The sequence below is a fragment of the Theileria annulata genome, chromosome 4 (assembly GCF_000003225.4).
Source record: "Theileria annulata chromosome 4, complete sequence, *** SEQUENCING IN PROGRESS ***".
In the NCBI taxonomy this organism is placed as follows: domain Eukaryota; phylum Apicomplexa; class Aconoidasida; order Piroplasmida; family Theileriidae; genus Theileria; species Theileria annulata.
In genome coordinates this window covers 1,165,981-1,181,886 of record NC_011098.1, presented here as the reverse complement: position 1 = coordinate 1,181,886, position 15,906 = coordinate 1,165,981, and the positions used below count along the sequence as shown (strand labels likewise).

Genomic DNA, 15,906 nt, shown 5'->3' with positions numbered 1-15,906 from the left:
ATGTTAACTAGGTTAATTATATTAAGATTATTCTCCAAATTTATTATGTATTTCATTTTGAATATAGGTTTGATGGAGATTCTGGGAGGAGTGTTGAAGTGTATACTCGAGTTATGGGATAAGTTGTCTGGGCTATTTCTAAAGTTTATGACGCTGGTGTCGAAGCATTTGAGTGTGATTAAGCTCGAGTATGTGGTTCATTACATGGATACAATGAGACTAGTGTTACAAGGCAAAAATGATTTCACACCGCTGATTAACTTTTTACTAAATTGTACTATTGCTGATACCGACAGTGGAGTTGGAAATGTGTGGAATAATGGTGAAGTTGATAAGGATACACTAGAAACTGTTGGTGATGGGGAAAAAAGAGTATCGAATGGAGTGTTTTATGATGAAATAAAACAGCTGAAGCTGTTCCAAGTGCTGTTGCAAGAGAATATAAGGATTGATGAGCAAGTGTTGTCAAAGAAGATGAAATTTTTGTTGAAAGATTTAGGATCAAAGTCATTTAAGGTGAGAAATGAGATTTACACAATTGTGGCATTTGTAAGATTCTTTTATGGAATGAAATTAGAAGTACCAGATGACCCAGTATTCGTTACAACATACTATAAGGTGAACTTGTATAACTTAGATGTGGAGGGAATATCAGGACATATTAATACAATACAAAACGAGAAGCTGACGAATGATATATATAACGTTATATCACATGTTCCAAGGCATAAAATACACTATGTAGTGAAACAACTAGTGAAAAACATTGATAATAAAAGACTAAAACTACTGGATATGATCTTCTTCAACAACGTTTTCTATATAGTTAATACAAAGACAATAAAACTACTTTTCAACAGTTACATCAATAAGCTGAACGCAAAGTCTAACTTAACAAACGTTATTTCATCACTAAATGATGAAACACTAAATAGAATAATTGCGAAAATTGATAAAACCCTTAACAATATTGATGTCATCATCTGTATCATAAATAGTATCAAGTACAATATACCGAAATGGCTGCCAAACCTCTTATTATCACTGGTAATTACAAACATCTTATTCACACAATTATTAATTATATAATTCCTACAACGCCCATTATAAAACCAATAATTATATATTGAAATGAATGTGTAGGTGAAAAAGTATTATAATAAGGAAAGCAAGACGACAATAGAGAGTACATTGCAGGATTTCTTCAAGTTACACGGCGACGACTGGAAGCAGATTTACAGTAATACATTTACAAGCGAACAGTTGCAAGTGCTGAATATATACAAAGGCTCACCGCTATACTTTAATTAGGCTCAATTCTTCCTTCCCCTGTGGGGAATTAACATCTACACATTTTAATTTATTCCATACATCTTATGTATAGTAATAGCCTATTAGCATTTGAAAATGGTTGGAGTCTCATAAAAACACAATTCATAGAAAAGTTTGATCCATTCACTCATTTTGTTTAGGATTGAAAGAGAAATCGTAGCGAAGGACCTCAAAGATGTGTTCAGTAAAACTGAACCGGTCCACGACGTTGACGAGATTAAATTAATAAAAATCAGAGGAAGCGAATATATGAAATATTATACGTATGTAACTTAGTAAACCTAATAAATTTTAGGATGGTGTATGAAATTTGCATACAGAACGACTCAAATTACTGTGAATTATTGTACAACAATATCACTAAACTGATTTCACAATTTATATTAAATAATTTACAATTAAGAACTAGTGATGATGGAGAGAAAAGTGTGGCTCAAGAATCGGAATCCATCGATATTGAATCGTCTGAAGAATATAGTAAAATCTCACTACTCATAATTGAATATTGGATAAGATATAACAACTTTATAAAAATATTAAATGGAATCTTTTCATACCTAAATCGCTTCTATGTCCAATTATCATTACAACCTAACATTTACCAATACTCGCTCGCAATATTTCAGCTCTACGTATTTTGCTCTATTTAACATAATATAATATAAAATTTAAAATTTTTTGTTAGATATTCCAGAGATATAAAGGATGTGTGAGGCGCTATTTGTTAAATTTGCTGGATAGAAGAAGAGTAGGCGATGAGGTGAACAATTTACACGTGACACTGATAATTGACATGTATAATAAGTTGGACTCGACAAATGGACTCCAGTTTATAGAAGAACTGGAGCCGTACATAATAAATAACTACAGTAACTACTATAACACAATATCTAAAGTTTATATCAACGACTTCAGCCTCTCGGACTTCATAACGATAATTGACGTATTTAAACACTAAATTATTACTGTTTAGTCGATTCTGAATGATGAAGTGGAGTACTATAACAAGTACATTTGTAACAACCATAAGGTCCACGATGTTATTATAAACAATTTACTCTACAATAATCAGACTAGAATAAAAGAGAAGTTGAAGGATGAGTTGCCAGAATTGTTGGAAAGTTTCAGAATAGAAGTAAGAAATTAGATTATGATAATTTGTAGGACCTGAAGTTGATATATAAATATGTGTCAAAACTGGAAAATGTAAATGAAATTATAGTTAGCACATTAACTAAATTTGTTGATGATTTGATTAATAAGAAGACATCCAACTCAGATAATTGTATGGAATATGAAGTAATAAGTGTATACAACAAGTACTTGAGGTTGATTAAAACTTGTTTTGAAGTATTCTTGAATTCTTATAATAACATTTTCACAAAATATACAAACAAGGAGTTGATCTCATACATTATTAAGCAGTTCCACAACATTTTGATGGATAGTTGTTACACTGATTTGACATTTGATAATGAAGATTCTATGGATTTGGACGACTCATTTGATAAAATGGATATAAACTGCTATATAAAGTACTATAATAACGTAATTGTTGCCGATGAGTATTTTGTGAGAGAATATAAGGCGTATTTGCTCAAGAGGATGCTGAGTGATCGGATAAACTTGAATAACGAGGTTAATGTGCTGAGAAACCCAGTGATAAACACAATCTTGAGTGATTTTAAGAGGTCAAATATGATGAATATGAGTTATGAGAGTAGTGGTAAAGTGCCTGGAAACATGTGTGTACTTTCAAGCTTTAATGTTAATGATGTTCTGGATAAGACTAACTCTCAATTAATAGGGGAATCTACATCAGGGGAAAAATTAAGTAGGATGGAAACACCACGTGTATTTGGAACATTGGAAGTAAGTGAAGGAGTTCAATTGAACACAATTTTCTCAAATGAACTTGAGAATTATAGGGAATATTACAAGACAGTAAACAGGTTCAAGGATTTAAGATACGTGTATACAAATGTTGTTTTGGAGTATGGAACAGTAACAGTCGAGTGTAATTTAGTACAGGCAACAATATTGTTGTTATTTAACGAAGTAAATGAACTTAAAGTGGTTGAGGTTTGTAAAATATTGGATGTACAGGAGGCACAAGTTGAGAAAATTGTAAAATCCACTAGTGGTATTTTAATGCAAGTAATGGATTCCATAAGACTTAATACTCAAAATTTAACTAGCAATATTAACATTAATCCAAATGATCCTGTTAAAGTACTAAGTAAGGATTCTGGAGTATTGAGTAAATTAAATGGAGTTGGAGTTAACAAGGTATTCCAAGATGAAAGCGCAATTGACTGTAAAATAGTAAGGATAATGAAGGATCGCAAAAGTATAAATTTGAAAGAATTGATAGAATTAGTATCGGAACAATCAATAGACCCAGAGGTATCCCAAACAAATATTAATGGAATATTATAGGTGGTAAAGGTGAGAATAAATCATTTGGTGACTAAAGAGTATATAAATGTAGAATATGAAGAAGTAACATATTTACCTTAAATCATAACATTAATAGTACACGATTACTTATTCTGACGAGAATTTCATACAGAGAAAACATGATTCCACCAGATAACATCGACTTTACGACCTGGACTGGAAGCCCAGAGTACATGCCCTTGAGGTTATTGTGCTTGAAGTTCCAGAGGAAGATTCGGAAAATAGAAAAACTCCTAATCTCAGTGTTATGACACTGCTGCATAACCCTGCTAACATAGAGCGGGTAACAAACGAGAGTAGGAATCATCCTAGAAATCATGCCATTCAAGAATATGTTAACCTTATCAAATACTTGGTTATCAACGTTAATTAGCTTTCTCTGAGAAAGCTTGTCATATATTACGATTAGAAGAGTGTGATGTGAAACTGAAGATAAAGAAACTGAAAGGCCTCGAAATGTGGCCCTAATACCATTTTTCTGATAAAGTGTGCGAATTAAGTAATTTAGTGCTCCACGATACTGAGGCCACCCATCAATACCAGTTTGCCTACTCTGAAGTTCAATAGCTAATCTGGCATTCCAAAACGGGTGAAGAATAACACTTGTTATAAGACTACTGGAGGCACTTCTGGCTAAGTTAACTGAGAGTCTATTATCCTTAAAAAACTCATAGTGTGCAAATTTGTCGTACAGGAATCTGAAAATAAGCCAACCACTGGCGGAAATGCACACTGAGGAAGTACAACCACGATACATTGTACGTATTCCACCGGCCCTAAAACTCTTGAGAATCTCAAGAATCTTGCTCCGGTTAGGGCCAATGCCATGAGTGTAAATGTTCATCGACTGAATTGTGGTCCTCATAACAGCGAAAGGCTGGATTAAAACATTCGTCATACCAGCAGCCAAGCCATTTAAAACAGCAGATAAGCTCGGGTACTCTTTAACGAAATTTTTGCGATCATTTTTGCCTTCCACACCACCCTTAACCTTTATTTCATTCATGAACTATTACGAAATATTTTACATCGATATATAAATAATTTACATTTAAATATAAATAAAATATGTTTTTTGTTAAATTATTCAAGTAAATATTGATTAAAAAGTATGTTAGAGAAGTTAATTGGGTTACACCTCACGCTGGTGTAAAGTACTATTATTTTGTCATATTTTCGAAAATTTTTTTATAAAAATGTCCAAGAGAGCACAGTTGTTGGAAAATGAAGCTAAAATTAGAGCACTCTGGCAGGAAACAAAGGTCTTTGAAGCTAACCTTCCAAGTAACCGGAACAAAGATAAGTACTTTTGCACCTTCCCATTCCCGTATATGAATGGAAGGTTACATATAGGACACGCATTTAGTGTATCTAAAGCTGAGTTCCAAGCTAGGTTTCAGAGAACACAAGGGAAAGCCGTATTATGGCCATTTGGATTACACTGTACAGGTACACAATTTATATCAAAATAACAATTTTAGGAATGCCAATTATGGCATGTGCAGACAAAATTAAAAAGGAACTGAACGAGGTAATGTTAAAATTAAATTTTAAAATTATTTAGTCAAACCTTGGATTGTTAAATAACCACAAAAATACTGTAAATGAACATGAAAACCATGAAGAATCTAACTTCAAAGATGTTACTAAATTCACTTCTTCAAGGTCTAAATTAAAGGCTAAATCGGGATCTAACATGACTCAAATAGAGATCATGAAACAGATGAACATAAGTGATGATGAGATTCCAAAGTTTGCAGAGCCAGACCATTGGCTTACATACTTTTCTCCACTAGCAATACAGGATATGAAGCTTTTAGGTTTATCAGTGGACTGGCGTCGTTCCTTTATAACAACTGCAAGGAATCCATACTTTAACTTGTTTGTTGAGTGGCAATTTGATAGGCTTAAGAAACTAAATAAGCTTTTGTATGGTTGTAGGCCATCGATTCTTAGCAGAATAACAATGCAGCCATGCGCAGATCATGACCGTTCTGAAGGAGAAGGGGCAACAGCTCAGGAGTACACAGTAGTAAAGATGAAACTGGATACTAAATTTAGGAACCCATTTACGAATTTTACTGATGAGTACGAAAATCATAAACATAAATTGATGGAAAAGAATGTATATTTATTAGCTGCAACATTGAGACCAGAGACATTTTATGGTCAGACAAACCTTTTCGTATTACCGGAGGGAGAATATGAAGCGTTTTTAGGATATGAATCTCCCAGACTTACATTCAACTCTGTTGGAGTAGTAGAAAACAAGTTACCACTAAACAAAGCTTTGGAAGATTCGGAGTGTGTATACCTTACTTCACGTAGATCTGCAACAAATTTAATACATCAGGTATAAACTATTATTTTTTATTAACAGAGGTAATAATGATTTAGGGTCTAGTAATGCTGAATGAGAATGATGAACTGTTTAGTGTACATAAGTTCAGTGGCATGAATTTGATAGGTTTGAGTGTTACAACGCCATTAAGTGTTTATAAATCAGTTTATGTAGTTCCAATGTTAACTGCAAACATGAACAAGGGTACTGGAATAGTTGCTTGCGTTCCTTCAGACTCACCAGACGATTACGTTGTTTTGACAGAACTGAGGCGGAAAATTAACTACTTCAATGAGAAATATAATGTGGTTGAGGAGTATCTTAAACATGACCCTTTTCCAATAATTGAAGTGCCAGAATATGGCACATGTATGGCTGAAAAACTTTGTAATGAAAACAACGTGACCTCTTCTAAAGATGTTAAATTAGAACAATTGAAAGAATTGATATACAAAAAAGGGTTTTATACCGGTGTTATTAAATATGGTAAATATAAAGATCAAAAGGTATGTACATTTTCCTAACTATTTCAACATAAATATTGATACAAAATATTTTATGTATGATACAGGTATTGGATGTGAAGAATAAAATTAGAGATGAGTTAGTGGAGAATAAGCAAGCATTTGTATATTATGAGCCTTCTAAAAGAGTAGTTAGTAGATTAGGAGATGAGTGTGTAGTTGGTATATGTAACCAATGGTACACCAAATTCGGAGATAAACAGTGGAAACAAAATATATTAAACTTTGTAACATCAAATAATTTCACCTGTTATAATGAATCAACTTATAATCAACTTATTAACATTATTCAATGGTATTTTTAATTCATATATAAACTTATTTATACTATTGTATTAATACTAATTGTGTATATTAGGTTGGATAATTGGGCATGTAGTAGATCATATGGTTTGGGAACATTATTACCATGGGAAAATATAAAGAATAATAAGAATATTCTAATTGAGAGTTTATCCGACAGTACAATATATATGGCATATTATACAATAGCACATTATTTACAGTCTGACATTTTCGGCACGAATCCAGGACTATTAAATTTATCCTCAAAACAGTTAAATTATTCACTCTTCGATTATATATTCAATATAAATGATAAGGTTCCCAAATTAAATGAAGGTAATTTGGAAAATCACACTGAATCTGGAGTTATGGAGAAAGTTAATGCCATGAGAGAAGAGTTTAATTATTGGTACCCAGTGAATGTACGCTGCAGTGGTAAGGATTTACTATTTAATCATCTGACTATGAGTTTGTTCATACATGATGCAATTTGGGACTCTGATGAGTATATGCCAAGGTCATATTTTTGTAATGGGCATGTTCTGGTAAATTCGGAGAAAATGAGTAAATCGAAGGGGAACTTCTTAACAATTGAAGAGTCAATTAACCAATATACAGCAGATGGTACAAGAATAGCCTTAGCTGATGCTGGTGATACATTAGATGATGCCAATTTCTCAAAAGATACAGCCGAATCTTCTATACTCAAGTTATACAATTTCCTTCAAACTACTATACAAGACTTAAATCCACCAAATGATACTGAGCCAGTTAATTCTGAAATGCCTAACCAAAAGTTAGATGATGTTTTACTAAAATTAAATATGCTAGAATTGGACAACAAAACCAATCCAAATCATTTGGATAACAAAATCAACACACACCAATTCGATAACAGAATTGTTGTGGATGAATTGGAGTATATAAATAAGTTGATAGAGATGGGTGATTTGTATTACTTTAGTAAAGTTGTGTTTGAAAATGAGTTAAAATACTTGACTGACATGGCAAAGAAGGCTTATGAAAACTTCATTTACCGTGATGCATTAAAGGCTGTATTCTATGACTACATCACCGTTAGACTAGATTATATACAACTTTCAAATAATAACATAAATTACAATACTCTCCTCAACTACTACAGTAAGTCATACCAATTATCTCAACAATATCTATTTCACTGTTATATATACACTCAAAGCAACATTGTCATGTATTGATTAGGAATATTTTGTGTAATAGCAAACCCGATAATTCCCTATATATGTGAGTATATATGGAATTATATATTAAAGGAGAAGGAACCCTTGAGTGACCAGTTATGGCCAAGTTTCAAGTACAACACGAATGGGAACTTACACATGTAATTCATTTGTTAATAATAATCTTTAGATTATTGAAGCTGCTGTATAGAAATATTGAAGAGTTTAGGAAAATTAAAGATAAATCATTATCTGGTAAACAGAAACATAAACAAGCTAATGAAACAGTATATGCCAAGGCTAAAATATACATTTCAGTGTAAGTTATTAATTAATGTATATTTTTAGTGATTATCCCGAGAATATACGGAATGTGTTGACACTAATGAATAATATGAATATACTGGAGACTGGCATGAATGAAAGGGAAGTTTTAAAGCTACTGAATGAGGACGAGTCAGTGAAACGACTTGATAAGAGGGAAAAGAATTCGATACTTTCATTCGCTTCATATCAGTTAAAACAGCTCAATTTGCTTGGAAATACGACTTTTCAGCTAAGACTACCCTATGACGAATTTAAGCTATATAAACTATTGGTTCCATATCTAAAACTAACACTATCACTGGAGGGTAAGGGTATAATCTACACATATTGTTTAGATGTTATGGTATTGTATGAGGAAGGCGATACGTCGAATGAAATGAAACAACTTCCATTACCTGGGAGGCCATCAATATTATTCTATTAAGTCATTCACATTAGTTTATTGTAGTTAAAAGTTTAATGTTTGTTCTGATGGATAATGTGATTTTAAGTAATATTTCTGTAATATAGTAATAAAAACCACTGGAACAGATCCAGGAAAACACAACTAGGAATACTTCTGGTACTGGTTGATTATCGCAACAATGGCTGATCCTAATCCTACTACGAATTATCAGCAAGATGATGGATTCGGTGTAGGAAATACACAGATAGCAGCTTATATGTTTGCTGGACTTGCTATGATGCTTAATATTAGGCTTTCATACAGTGCTGCGCCATACGCTCTTCTGAGGTTTAAATTACCTGAGAATCTCTTCAGTGTCTTCGTAAGGACTACCTCAAGTGCTTTGGAACTTTGGTGTATTCCAAGCATGCTAATGGGAAACATTATGGAGCAAGTCTATAACCAGACTCAAAATACCATAGGACCTCATGCCGACGAACTCAAGAATAAAGCCACTCAAATACAGTCTAAGGCCGGAGAACTTAAAACCAATGCCGGTACTCAATCTATCAGTGAACTTGGTCCAACTAATCTGACTGATCTCGAATCAAATAAACATCCTCAAGGTGGGCTCCAGAATAAAGCCGGAGAACTACAGCGTAAGGCCGACTCACTTTACAATCAGTCTCAATCACTAGAAAACGCTGCTAGTCCTGGTAGTACACTATCTGTGCTTAATGAACTAGCGGGACAACTTAAGACGGCAGCCAAGAATGATCCTACTGATGGTCTACACAAGGCAGCAAATGATCTAGCTCAAGCTACTCAGACTGGTAAACCTGCTGATGGTCATGCCTATAATGTTATGACCAAATTTGACAAAGTCGAAACCCAGTACAATCTACTAATGAAAGCAGCCGGTGATAATGGGCTAACCGGTCATCCCAATGTCACTGAGGTGGTCAAGGCCTACCACTCTGTTAAGAACACCTATTACCAAATGCTCATCACCTATAGGATCCAAAAGAAGGCAGAAGAATTTTACGGTGCGGCCACACAACTTAAGACTCAGGCTAAGAGTGCTGGTGATTCTACTCCTGAGACTCCACTCGGAAAACTTCAAAAGGCTGCCAATACTCAAATGGACCAACTAGTTCAGAATGCCAACAATCTTCAAAGGATTGCTCTAGGTACGGAATCTGACTCTAACATCGTAAATAAGTACCTACTAGTAGCAGATGCTTACAACGCACTTGCAGCCATACCAGAGTTCACAGCTGCAGAAGGTGTGACTCAGGTTACACAAGTTAAAGATAAGTTTGGTCCCCTTAAGAAGTCCTATGAAAATGTTCTCAAACTTAGGGTCCAGGAACTTGCCAAAAAAGCCCAAGCACTTCACGACAATGCCGATACACTACCTAGTGCAGTTAATGAACTTAGAGAACAAGCCAATGATCTCAGGGATGCAGCCAGTAAATCTGATAATAGTAGTGGTCTGGCACAGAAAGCAGAGGGACTGGTAGGTGCTATCAAAACTACCGGTGACACTAATGGTACTAAGGCCGGTGAGGTAATAACCCAATTCAACGAAGTAGTCCAACAAAGGTACGAAACACTGGCAAATAAAACTGAATACAAACAAAAACTAGCAGCTGCTGATGAAAATGTCCAGAACGTTGAAACAGCCTACAACAATCTCAAGACTCTATATGAAAAGATCCTAAACTTTACCAAACTAGAGAAGAAGGCCGGAGAACTAGAAAATGCAGCCAATCAACTATCCAATAATCCCGGTAAGGTCAACGAGGTCATTACCAACTACCAGAAAGTCGTTGATTCCTACAACGCACTAGGTGATAGTAAGCCCATAGTTCAAGCTCAATTCATTAATCTTCAGAAAGAGTATTCCAAGGCTATATATAAATATAAGTTTCACTTCCTAACTATTCCTTCCATGATTACTAATTGGTTAAACTTTCTCACATTTGTAATCCTGTTGATAGTTTTCGTTACAGGTGGTGAAAACGGTCATGTTACGGGTTATTACTGGATTATGGCAGCTTCCGGATTTGTGTTCGGTATTAACATGGTCCTTGTATATGCTATAGATTATAGATATCTTCCATTCTATATGGCTGGTGAGAATTCATTTCCAATGGTCACCTCACTAATACTTTACTTTGCTACATCTATATTTGGTAACAGGAGGAAATATAATTCTGACTACGTCGTTGTCGTAATTGACGTCTCAATAGCAATACTAATAGCATTTGTAGCCTCGGTGCTCTGGACAGTGGCCTTCCACGACTATAGGGCTACAATGTCATCCGACTTAACTCCCAAATGGCCCGAACTAATATCTCCAGTTGCAATGGTGATTGTTGGTATGGGACTTGTGTATTCTATTTACCCTGGTATAGCACCTGGTATGATTGTACCATTCTATCTCATTGATAAGATTGAAATGGTACTTCTGGTGGCTACTGCATTTCCACCTGTCATAATAGCTATCCTCAGAAAATATGCTCCGGACTGGTCACCTCAAACCAATTTCGTACCCTCTTTAGGTGGTTTTGGCGGCTGGACCAAATACACAGGCCCACCCTGGGAAGGTAGTGCTACCGTTTATGCTTGGATCTGGCACTTCTTTGATATATTGATACCACTCCAGATTTCTTTAGCTGTTATATTCATCTACTCTTTGCACTATAGAGATTCATCTATATCTAGGTCGATTGTTAACCAACCTAAGATGTCTACATTTCTCACAATAGTTTTTTATATGTGTCATGAAATTCTTTTAGCTTTGGGGTTTCCAGGTATGGTTGGTAATAATGGAGCTGGAGGTGCAGTATTGCTACCAGTTCAATATGTTGGAGCACTTTTGATGGTGTTCTTAGCGTTCTATAGCATAGGTTATATAACAGAATATAAGAAGCACGATCCTTCAGAGTGGCCCACCGAGGGGATGACAAAGTGGAATGCCATGTGTTACTGGTTAAAGATGGCGAGCAAAATTACAAATAAAAATTTCAAACAATTGTTTACAACTGATTTACATAGAAATCAGGTTCTGTGTATTAAGAGAAAATATAATGTAGTGGTGTGTATAATGAATATATGTGGTATATATTAAATTATTTAAAGGAAGTTAAGTAGAAGGATGTAAGATTATTTGCGATCAGATTTGTTAAAACGGCTGTGAATTTAAAATTGCCAAATTTGTTTAAAATGTGTGAAGCCAAAAGCCCAAATGACATACCCAGAAGATCAAAAATGTAATTATTATCCTTTACAACAAACCCTTTATCCTGAGTGTACACATTATTGAGATTATTTAATGTCAGCAGTGAAAGTTGTTTAAAAACATTGTTTATAGCAAGTAATACAACTTTAGGCTCAATTAACTTGTAATTAATAAACGAGTCCAAAATGCCGAATAAACTAAACATCAAAGTGCTTGAAATTCTAAATAATTTTGGAGAACTAGAAACATTCAGTTTGTTAAACCAATAATAATTAATAATCTTTGAAAATAAATCCTTAAACATAAAACTGGTGAACGTCATTAGAAATTTGTTTCCATTTTGTTTATTAGCTGTTTCTTCTAGAGTTTTAGCCACGCTTTCAGGTGTGTTGTTGAATTTAATATTTGTGGTAATTGAAGAGTAAAATGATAGGAGGAATCTTTCCAAATATTTATAATTTATGAATTTAACAACTTCAGGTGTTGAATCCTTAGGATACAATAAATCATTAATTTTAACCTTAATAAGTTCATACTTGTTTTTTATATATTTTAGTTTATCAGCATTTTTAACCAAATTACCAGTGAAAGGCAAGATTTTAGCCTTTGACTGACTAGGTAATATGAAATCAGTATTTTGAGCATTTATTGGTTTCTCAGTCAGAACAACCGTTTTTTCATCATTTAATGAATTTACATTTGTTGTATATGATTTTAAATTTATCGGAACAGTTATGAAACTTAAATTATTATATTTTCTATAATTATTATATTTATAATTATTAAAATTGGTAAAATTATTAAATTTGTTATAATTATACTTTATGTTACAATGAATTGAGGTGATGAAACACCAAATCAAAAGTAAAATTTTAGAAACCAAATCCATTTAAAAATGAAGAATATAGTTTGAACAGTTACATTATTTAAATGTGTATAATATAACACAAATTTAAAAGATGATAATTGTTCATTTAATGGATTCCATTTCTGGCACCCCATGAGAATATAAGATAATTACCATTTCATTCATTATTAATATCTTTCTCAAATCTGTAAATAATTTTTTTAACCATTTCAATTGTTTAATTAATTATTTTGTAACATATTTTCTCAATATATTTTTATTATTAGCAATCTGAAATAAATATCATTTCATTTAAGACTTTATTTTAAAATTCTATCATTTAAATGTTGTTTTAATTAATAAAAGTTTATATAAATGACTGGAACTAGATTTCGTTCACCAGTTGTGGGCTGTGTTATTCTAGGCGTCGCCTGTGTTTCCTGTATCGCATATTATCTCTATAAGCGTTCTCGTAAGAGGTTTTTTGACCCAAAAAACTTAATCAAGTCACAAATTGATCGTCATAATTCAGAGGAAACTCACGAAGATGAAGCTTTGGAATCCTCTGATTTCTCTGATTTTGTCATTGTTCAATCTTCCGAAGAATTCGATCATGGTACAACTTAACACATTAACAATAAAATTTATTATTAATAAAATTTATTAATATTAATTTGATTGTTTTTAGATGATGAATTGATGGATGTAAATTTTGAGGAAATTGAGTTTATTGAGGATCGAACCTCAGATAGTCATAAGGTATTTAGGGTATTTAACCCTAATAAAAGACTTGGTGATAGTAGAACACCAAACAGTAACAGTGCCATTGCTACAGTTAACCATAGCAATAAGGATAAATCTAATAATGTGAATTCCGATAAACTATACGGAAATACATACGAATCCACTTACGGAAATCCTGAGAAATCAAACACTAAGAAACATATGGATAAACATACTAAGATGGACAAATCGTATGGTAACAAGGGTGAGAAATCACCGGTTCGAAATGGTAAAAGGGAAAGTTTACCAAAAATGGCAGATAAGTATAGTGATTTTGGCACTCTTGGTATAAACGATGAGTGGACAGTGCTAGACAATTATACCAACATTGATGGCACTTGCGAAGAATATTCCTACGTTGAGAAAACGGTAAGAATCTTAAACTCTCTCATTCACTCTTATATTCAGAATAATTTTTTTTCAGAGGAAATGGACCTTCAAAAAAACCAATCTATTCCATTAACTACTAATATTGGTATTGACAATTTAACTAACAATGGAGCTGACAACCTTAACAATAACGGATCTTACAATGTTGATAACTGTGAAATTGACAAGCCTAATGGAGTTGAGTGTAGTATGAATAAGAGTATAAATCCATCAGAAGTGAAGATATATTTGAAGAATTTTGGATGTAGTCATAACATATCAGACAGTGAGTACATGTTAGGGTTAATTTCAGAGTCGGGATATACAATAACAGAGAATATAGAAGAGTGTGACGTAGTGATAATTAATAGCTGTACAGTAAAGAATCCAAGTGAACATGCAATGGTCAATTATATAAACCAAGGACTTAAACTCAATAAACGCATCATAGTCACTGGTTGTATTCCACAATCAGATAAAAAGCATCCCGTTTTCAATAATAACAATATATCACTTTTAGGTATTAAGTACATCAGTTACTAATGTCCAATTCCTCAATAAACTCAATAATTCTGTAGGAATAATGCAAATTGATAAGATAATTTATGTGATTGAGAATGTAATGAATGGAAATCGAGTAGTATTATTGGAGAAGAAAAGTTTACCAAGTTTAGATTTACCAAAAATTAGGAAGAATAAACTCATTGAGATCATACCGATATCGACGGGTTGTTTAGGCTCATGCACATTTTGTAAAACAAAACATAGCAGGTAATTAATAATTTATTGACTGTGTTTAGAGGAGTATTGAACAGTTATGAAATAGAAGCGATACTGGATAGAGTAGAATCAAGTGTCAGTGAAGGAGTTAAGGAAATTTGGTTAACTTCTGAAGATTTAGGAGCATATGGAATTGATCTAGGCACTAATATAATAACATTACTCTATTCAATTATTAATATTCTACCACAAAATATTATGCTAAGGTATTTTTACCCAATCCTACCGTATATTTATCCTAAAGTAAAGTTATATATCAATCCTATTGTATGTTGTATATTGATCCTATAGTCTAGTTATCCATCTATCCTACTTCATATTGTTGTAGATTGGGAATGTGTAATCCACCTTATATAAAAAAGTATATAAATGAAATATGTGAAATATTATCACATGATAATGTGTTTGAGTTTATACATATACCAGTACAGAGTTGTAGTGACGCAGTGTTAGAGAAGATGAATCGTGAATATCTATTGGAAGATTTTCTATATATAGTCTCTGTAATTAAAGCTAAATTGCCAAATTGTACAATCGCAACTGATATTATCTGTGGATTCCCAACTGAAACTGAACAAGATCATCAAATCACAGTACAAACATTACAACAACTCAAATTATCCATAATAAACATATCACAATATTATTCACGTAAAGGTATAGAAATATAATATTAATACAATATTAATTGTTTGATTAGGAACTATAAGTAGTAGTATGAAAGAATTGGATAATAATGTCAAGAAGAATCGAAGTAGAGAAATAACAAATGTATTCATGTCATATGAGAATAATTCAAAGTTTATTAATTCAGTTTTTAAAGTGTTTTTTAACCACATGAATGGAGATCAACTTGTAGGATATAATAAGTATTATATCAAAGTTATTGTTAAAGGTTTGGAAAACCCAAATACATTTCTTGGAACTGTACAAAATGTTAAAGTTGTCAATACACATAAATGGCATCTAGAATGTAATTTAATAACACAATAAATACACAGTAATTGGACTCCATAGTAAATAC

At 32.9% G+C, this 15,906-nt stretch overlaps 7 protein-coding genes across 7 annotated transcripts, besides 12 other annotated features; 5 read left to right on the top strand and 2 right to left on the bottom strand.

Moving 5' to 3' along the window:
• Nucleotides 1-1,089, top strand: TA10980 (uncharacterized protein; the record flags this gene model as incomplete). The annotated part of the gene is made up of 1 exon (XM_948147.1): nt 1-1,089. The coding sequence occupies one exon, from the start codon at nt 1-3 to the stop codon at nt 1,087-1,089; it is 1,089 nt and encodes a 362-aa protein (XP_953240.1).
• Nucleotides 49-117: a sequence feature (1 probable transmembrane helix predicted for TA10980 by TMHMM2.0 at aa 17-39).
• A 539-nt stretch (nt 1,090-1,628) lies between the features above and the next one.
• TA10985 (cullin, putative) lies at nt 1,629-3,771 on the top strand (the record flags this gene model as incomplete). Its single annotated transcript, XM_948146.1, has 4 exons — nt 1,629-1,964; nt 2,018-2,275; nt 2,306-2,467; nt 2,497-3,771. 4 exons carry the CDS (start codon nt 1,629-1,631, stop codon nt 3,769-3,771), a joined length of 2,031 nt encoding a protein of 676 aa, XP_953239.1.
• An 82-nt stretch (nt 3,772-3,853) lies between these two features.
• TA10990 (mitochondrial carrier protein, putative) lies at nt 3,854-4,798 on the bottom strand (the record flags this gene model as incomplete). The annotated part of the gene is made up of 1 exon (XM_948145.1): nt 3,854-4,798. One exon carries the CDS (start codon nt 4,796-4,798, stop codon nt 3,854-3,856), a length of 945 nt encoding a protein of 314 aa, XP_953238.1.
• Nucleotides 4,799-4,988: 190 nt separating this feature from the next.
• Nucleotides 4,989-8,895, top strand: TA10995 (leucyl-tRNA synthetase, putative; the record flags this gene model as incomplete). Its single annotated transcript, XM_948144.1, has 9 exons — nt 4,989-5,241; nt 5,274-5,323; nt 5,357-6,145; nt 6,190-6,639; nt 6,705-6,952; nt 7,016-8,085; nt 8,167-8,305; nt 8,335-8,463; nt 8,493-8,895. 9 exons carry the CDS (start codon nt 4,989-4,991, stop codon nt 8,893-8,895), a joined length of 3,531 nt encoding a protein of 1,176 aa, XP_953237.1.
• A 160-nt stretch (nt 8,896-9,055) lies between these two features.
• TA11000 (Tpr-related protein family member, putative) lies at nt 9,056-11,992 on the top strand (the record flags this gene model as incomplete). The annotated part of the gene is made up of 1 exon (XM_948143.1): nt 9,056-11,992. The coding sequence occupies one exon, from the start codon at nt 9,056-9,058 to the stop codon at nt 11,990-11,992; it is 2,937 nt and encodes a 978-aa protein (XP_953236.1).
• Nucleotides 10,808-10,876: a sequence feature (9 probable transmembrane helices predicted for TA11000 by TMHMM2.0 at aa 585-607, 614-636, 651-668, 677-699, 719-741, 754-772, 811-833, 854-876 and 886-908).
• Nucleotides 10,895-10,963: a sequence feature (9 probable transmembrane helices predicted for TA11000 by TMHMM2.0 at aa 585-607, 614-636, 651-668, 677-699, 719-741, 754-772, 811-833, 854-876 and 886-908).
• Nucleotides 11,006-11,059: a sequence feature (9 probable transmembrane helices predicted for TA11000 by TMHMM2.0 at aa 585-607, 614-636, 651-668, 677-699, 719-741, 754-772, 811-833, 854-876 and 886-908).
• Nucleotides 11,084-11,152: a sequence feature (9 probable transmembrane helices predicted for TA11000 by TMHMM2.0 at aa 585-607, 614-636, 651-668, 677-699, 719-741, 754-772, 811-833, 854-876 and 886-908).
• Nucleotides 11,210-11,278: a sequence feature (9 probable transmembrane helices predicted for TA11000 by TMHMM2.0 at aa 585-607, 614-636, 651-668, 677-699, 719-741, 754-772, 811-833, 854-876 and 886-908).
• Nucleotides 11,315-11,371: a sequence feature (9 probable transmembrane helices predicted for TA11000 by TMHMM2.0 at aa 585-607, 614-636, 651-668, 677-699, 719-741, 754-772, 811-833, 854-876 and 886-908).
• Nucleotides 11,486-11,554: a sequence feature (9 probable transmembrane helices predicted for TA11000 by TMHMM2.0 at aa 585-607, 614-636, 651-668, 677-699, 719-741, 754-772, 811-833, 854-876 and 886-908).
• Nucleotides 11,615-11,683: a sequence feature (9 probable transmembrane helices predicted for TA11000 by TMHMM2.0 at aa 585-607, 614-636, 651-668, 677-699, 719-741, 754-772, 811-833, 854-876 and 886-908).
• Nucleotides 11,711-11,779: a sequence feature (9 probable transmembrane helices predicted for TA11000 by TMHMM2.0 at aa 585-607, 614-636, 651-668, 677-699, 719-741, 754-772, 811-833, 854-876 and 886-908).
• Nucleotide 11,993: 1 nt separating the features above from the next.
• On the bottom strand, nt 11,994-12,992 carry TA11005 (uncharacterized protein; the record flags this gene model as incomplete). The annotated part of the gene is made up of 1 exon (XM_948142.1): nt 11,994-12,992. The coding sequence occupies one exon, from the start codon at nt 12,990-12,992 to the stop codon at nt 11,994-11,996; it is 999 nt and encodes a 332-aa protein (XP_953235.1).
• Nucleotides 12,933-12,992: a sequence feature (Signal peptide predicted for TA11005 by SignalP 2.0 HMM (Signal peptide probability 0.909, signal anchor probability 0.064) with cleavage site probability 0.808 between residues 20 and 21).
• A 333-nt stretch (nt 12,993-13,325) lies between these two features.
• TA11010 (uncharacterized protein) lies at nt 13,326-15,875 on the top strand (the record flags this gene model as incomplete). The annotated part of the gene is made up of 6 exons (XM_948141.1): nt 13,326-13,566; nt 13,639-14,591; nt 14,623-14,873; nt 14,903-15,088; nt 15,211-15,539; nt 15,583-15,875. The coding sequence occupies 6 exons, from the start codon at nt 13,326-13,328 to the stop codon at nt 15,873-15,875; spliced, it is 2,253 nt and encodes a 750-aa protein (XP_953234.1).
• Nucleotides 13,344-13,412: a sequence feature (1 probable transmembrane helix predicted for TA11010 by TMHMM2.0 at aa 7-29).
• Nucleotides 15,876-15,906: the final 31 nt, after the last annotated feature.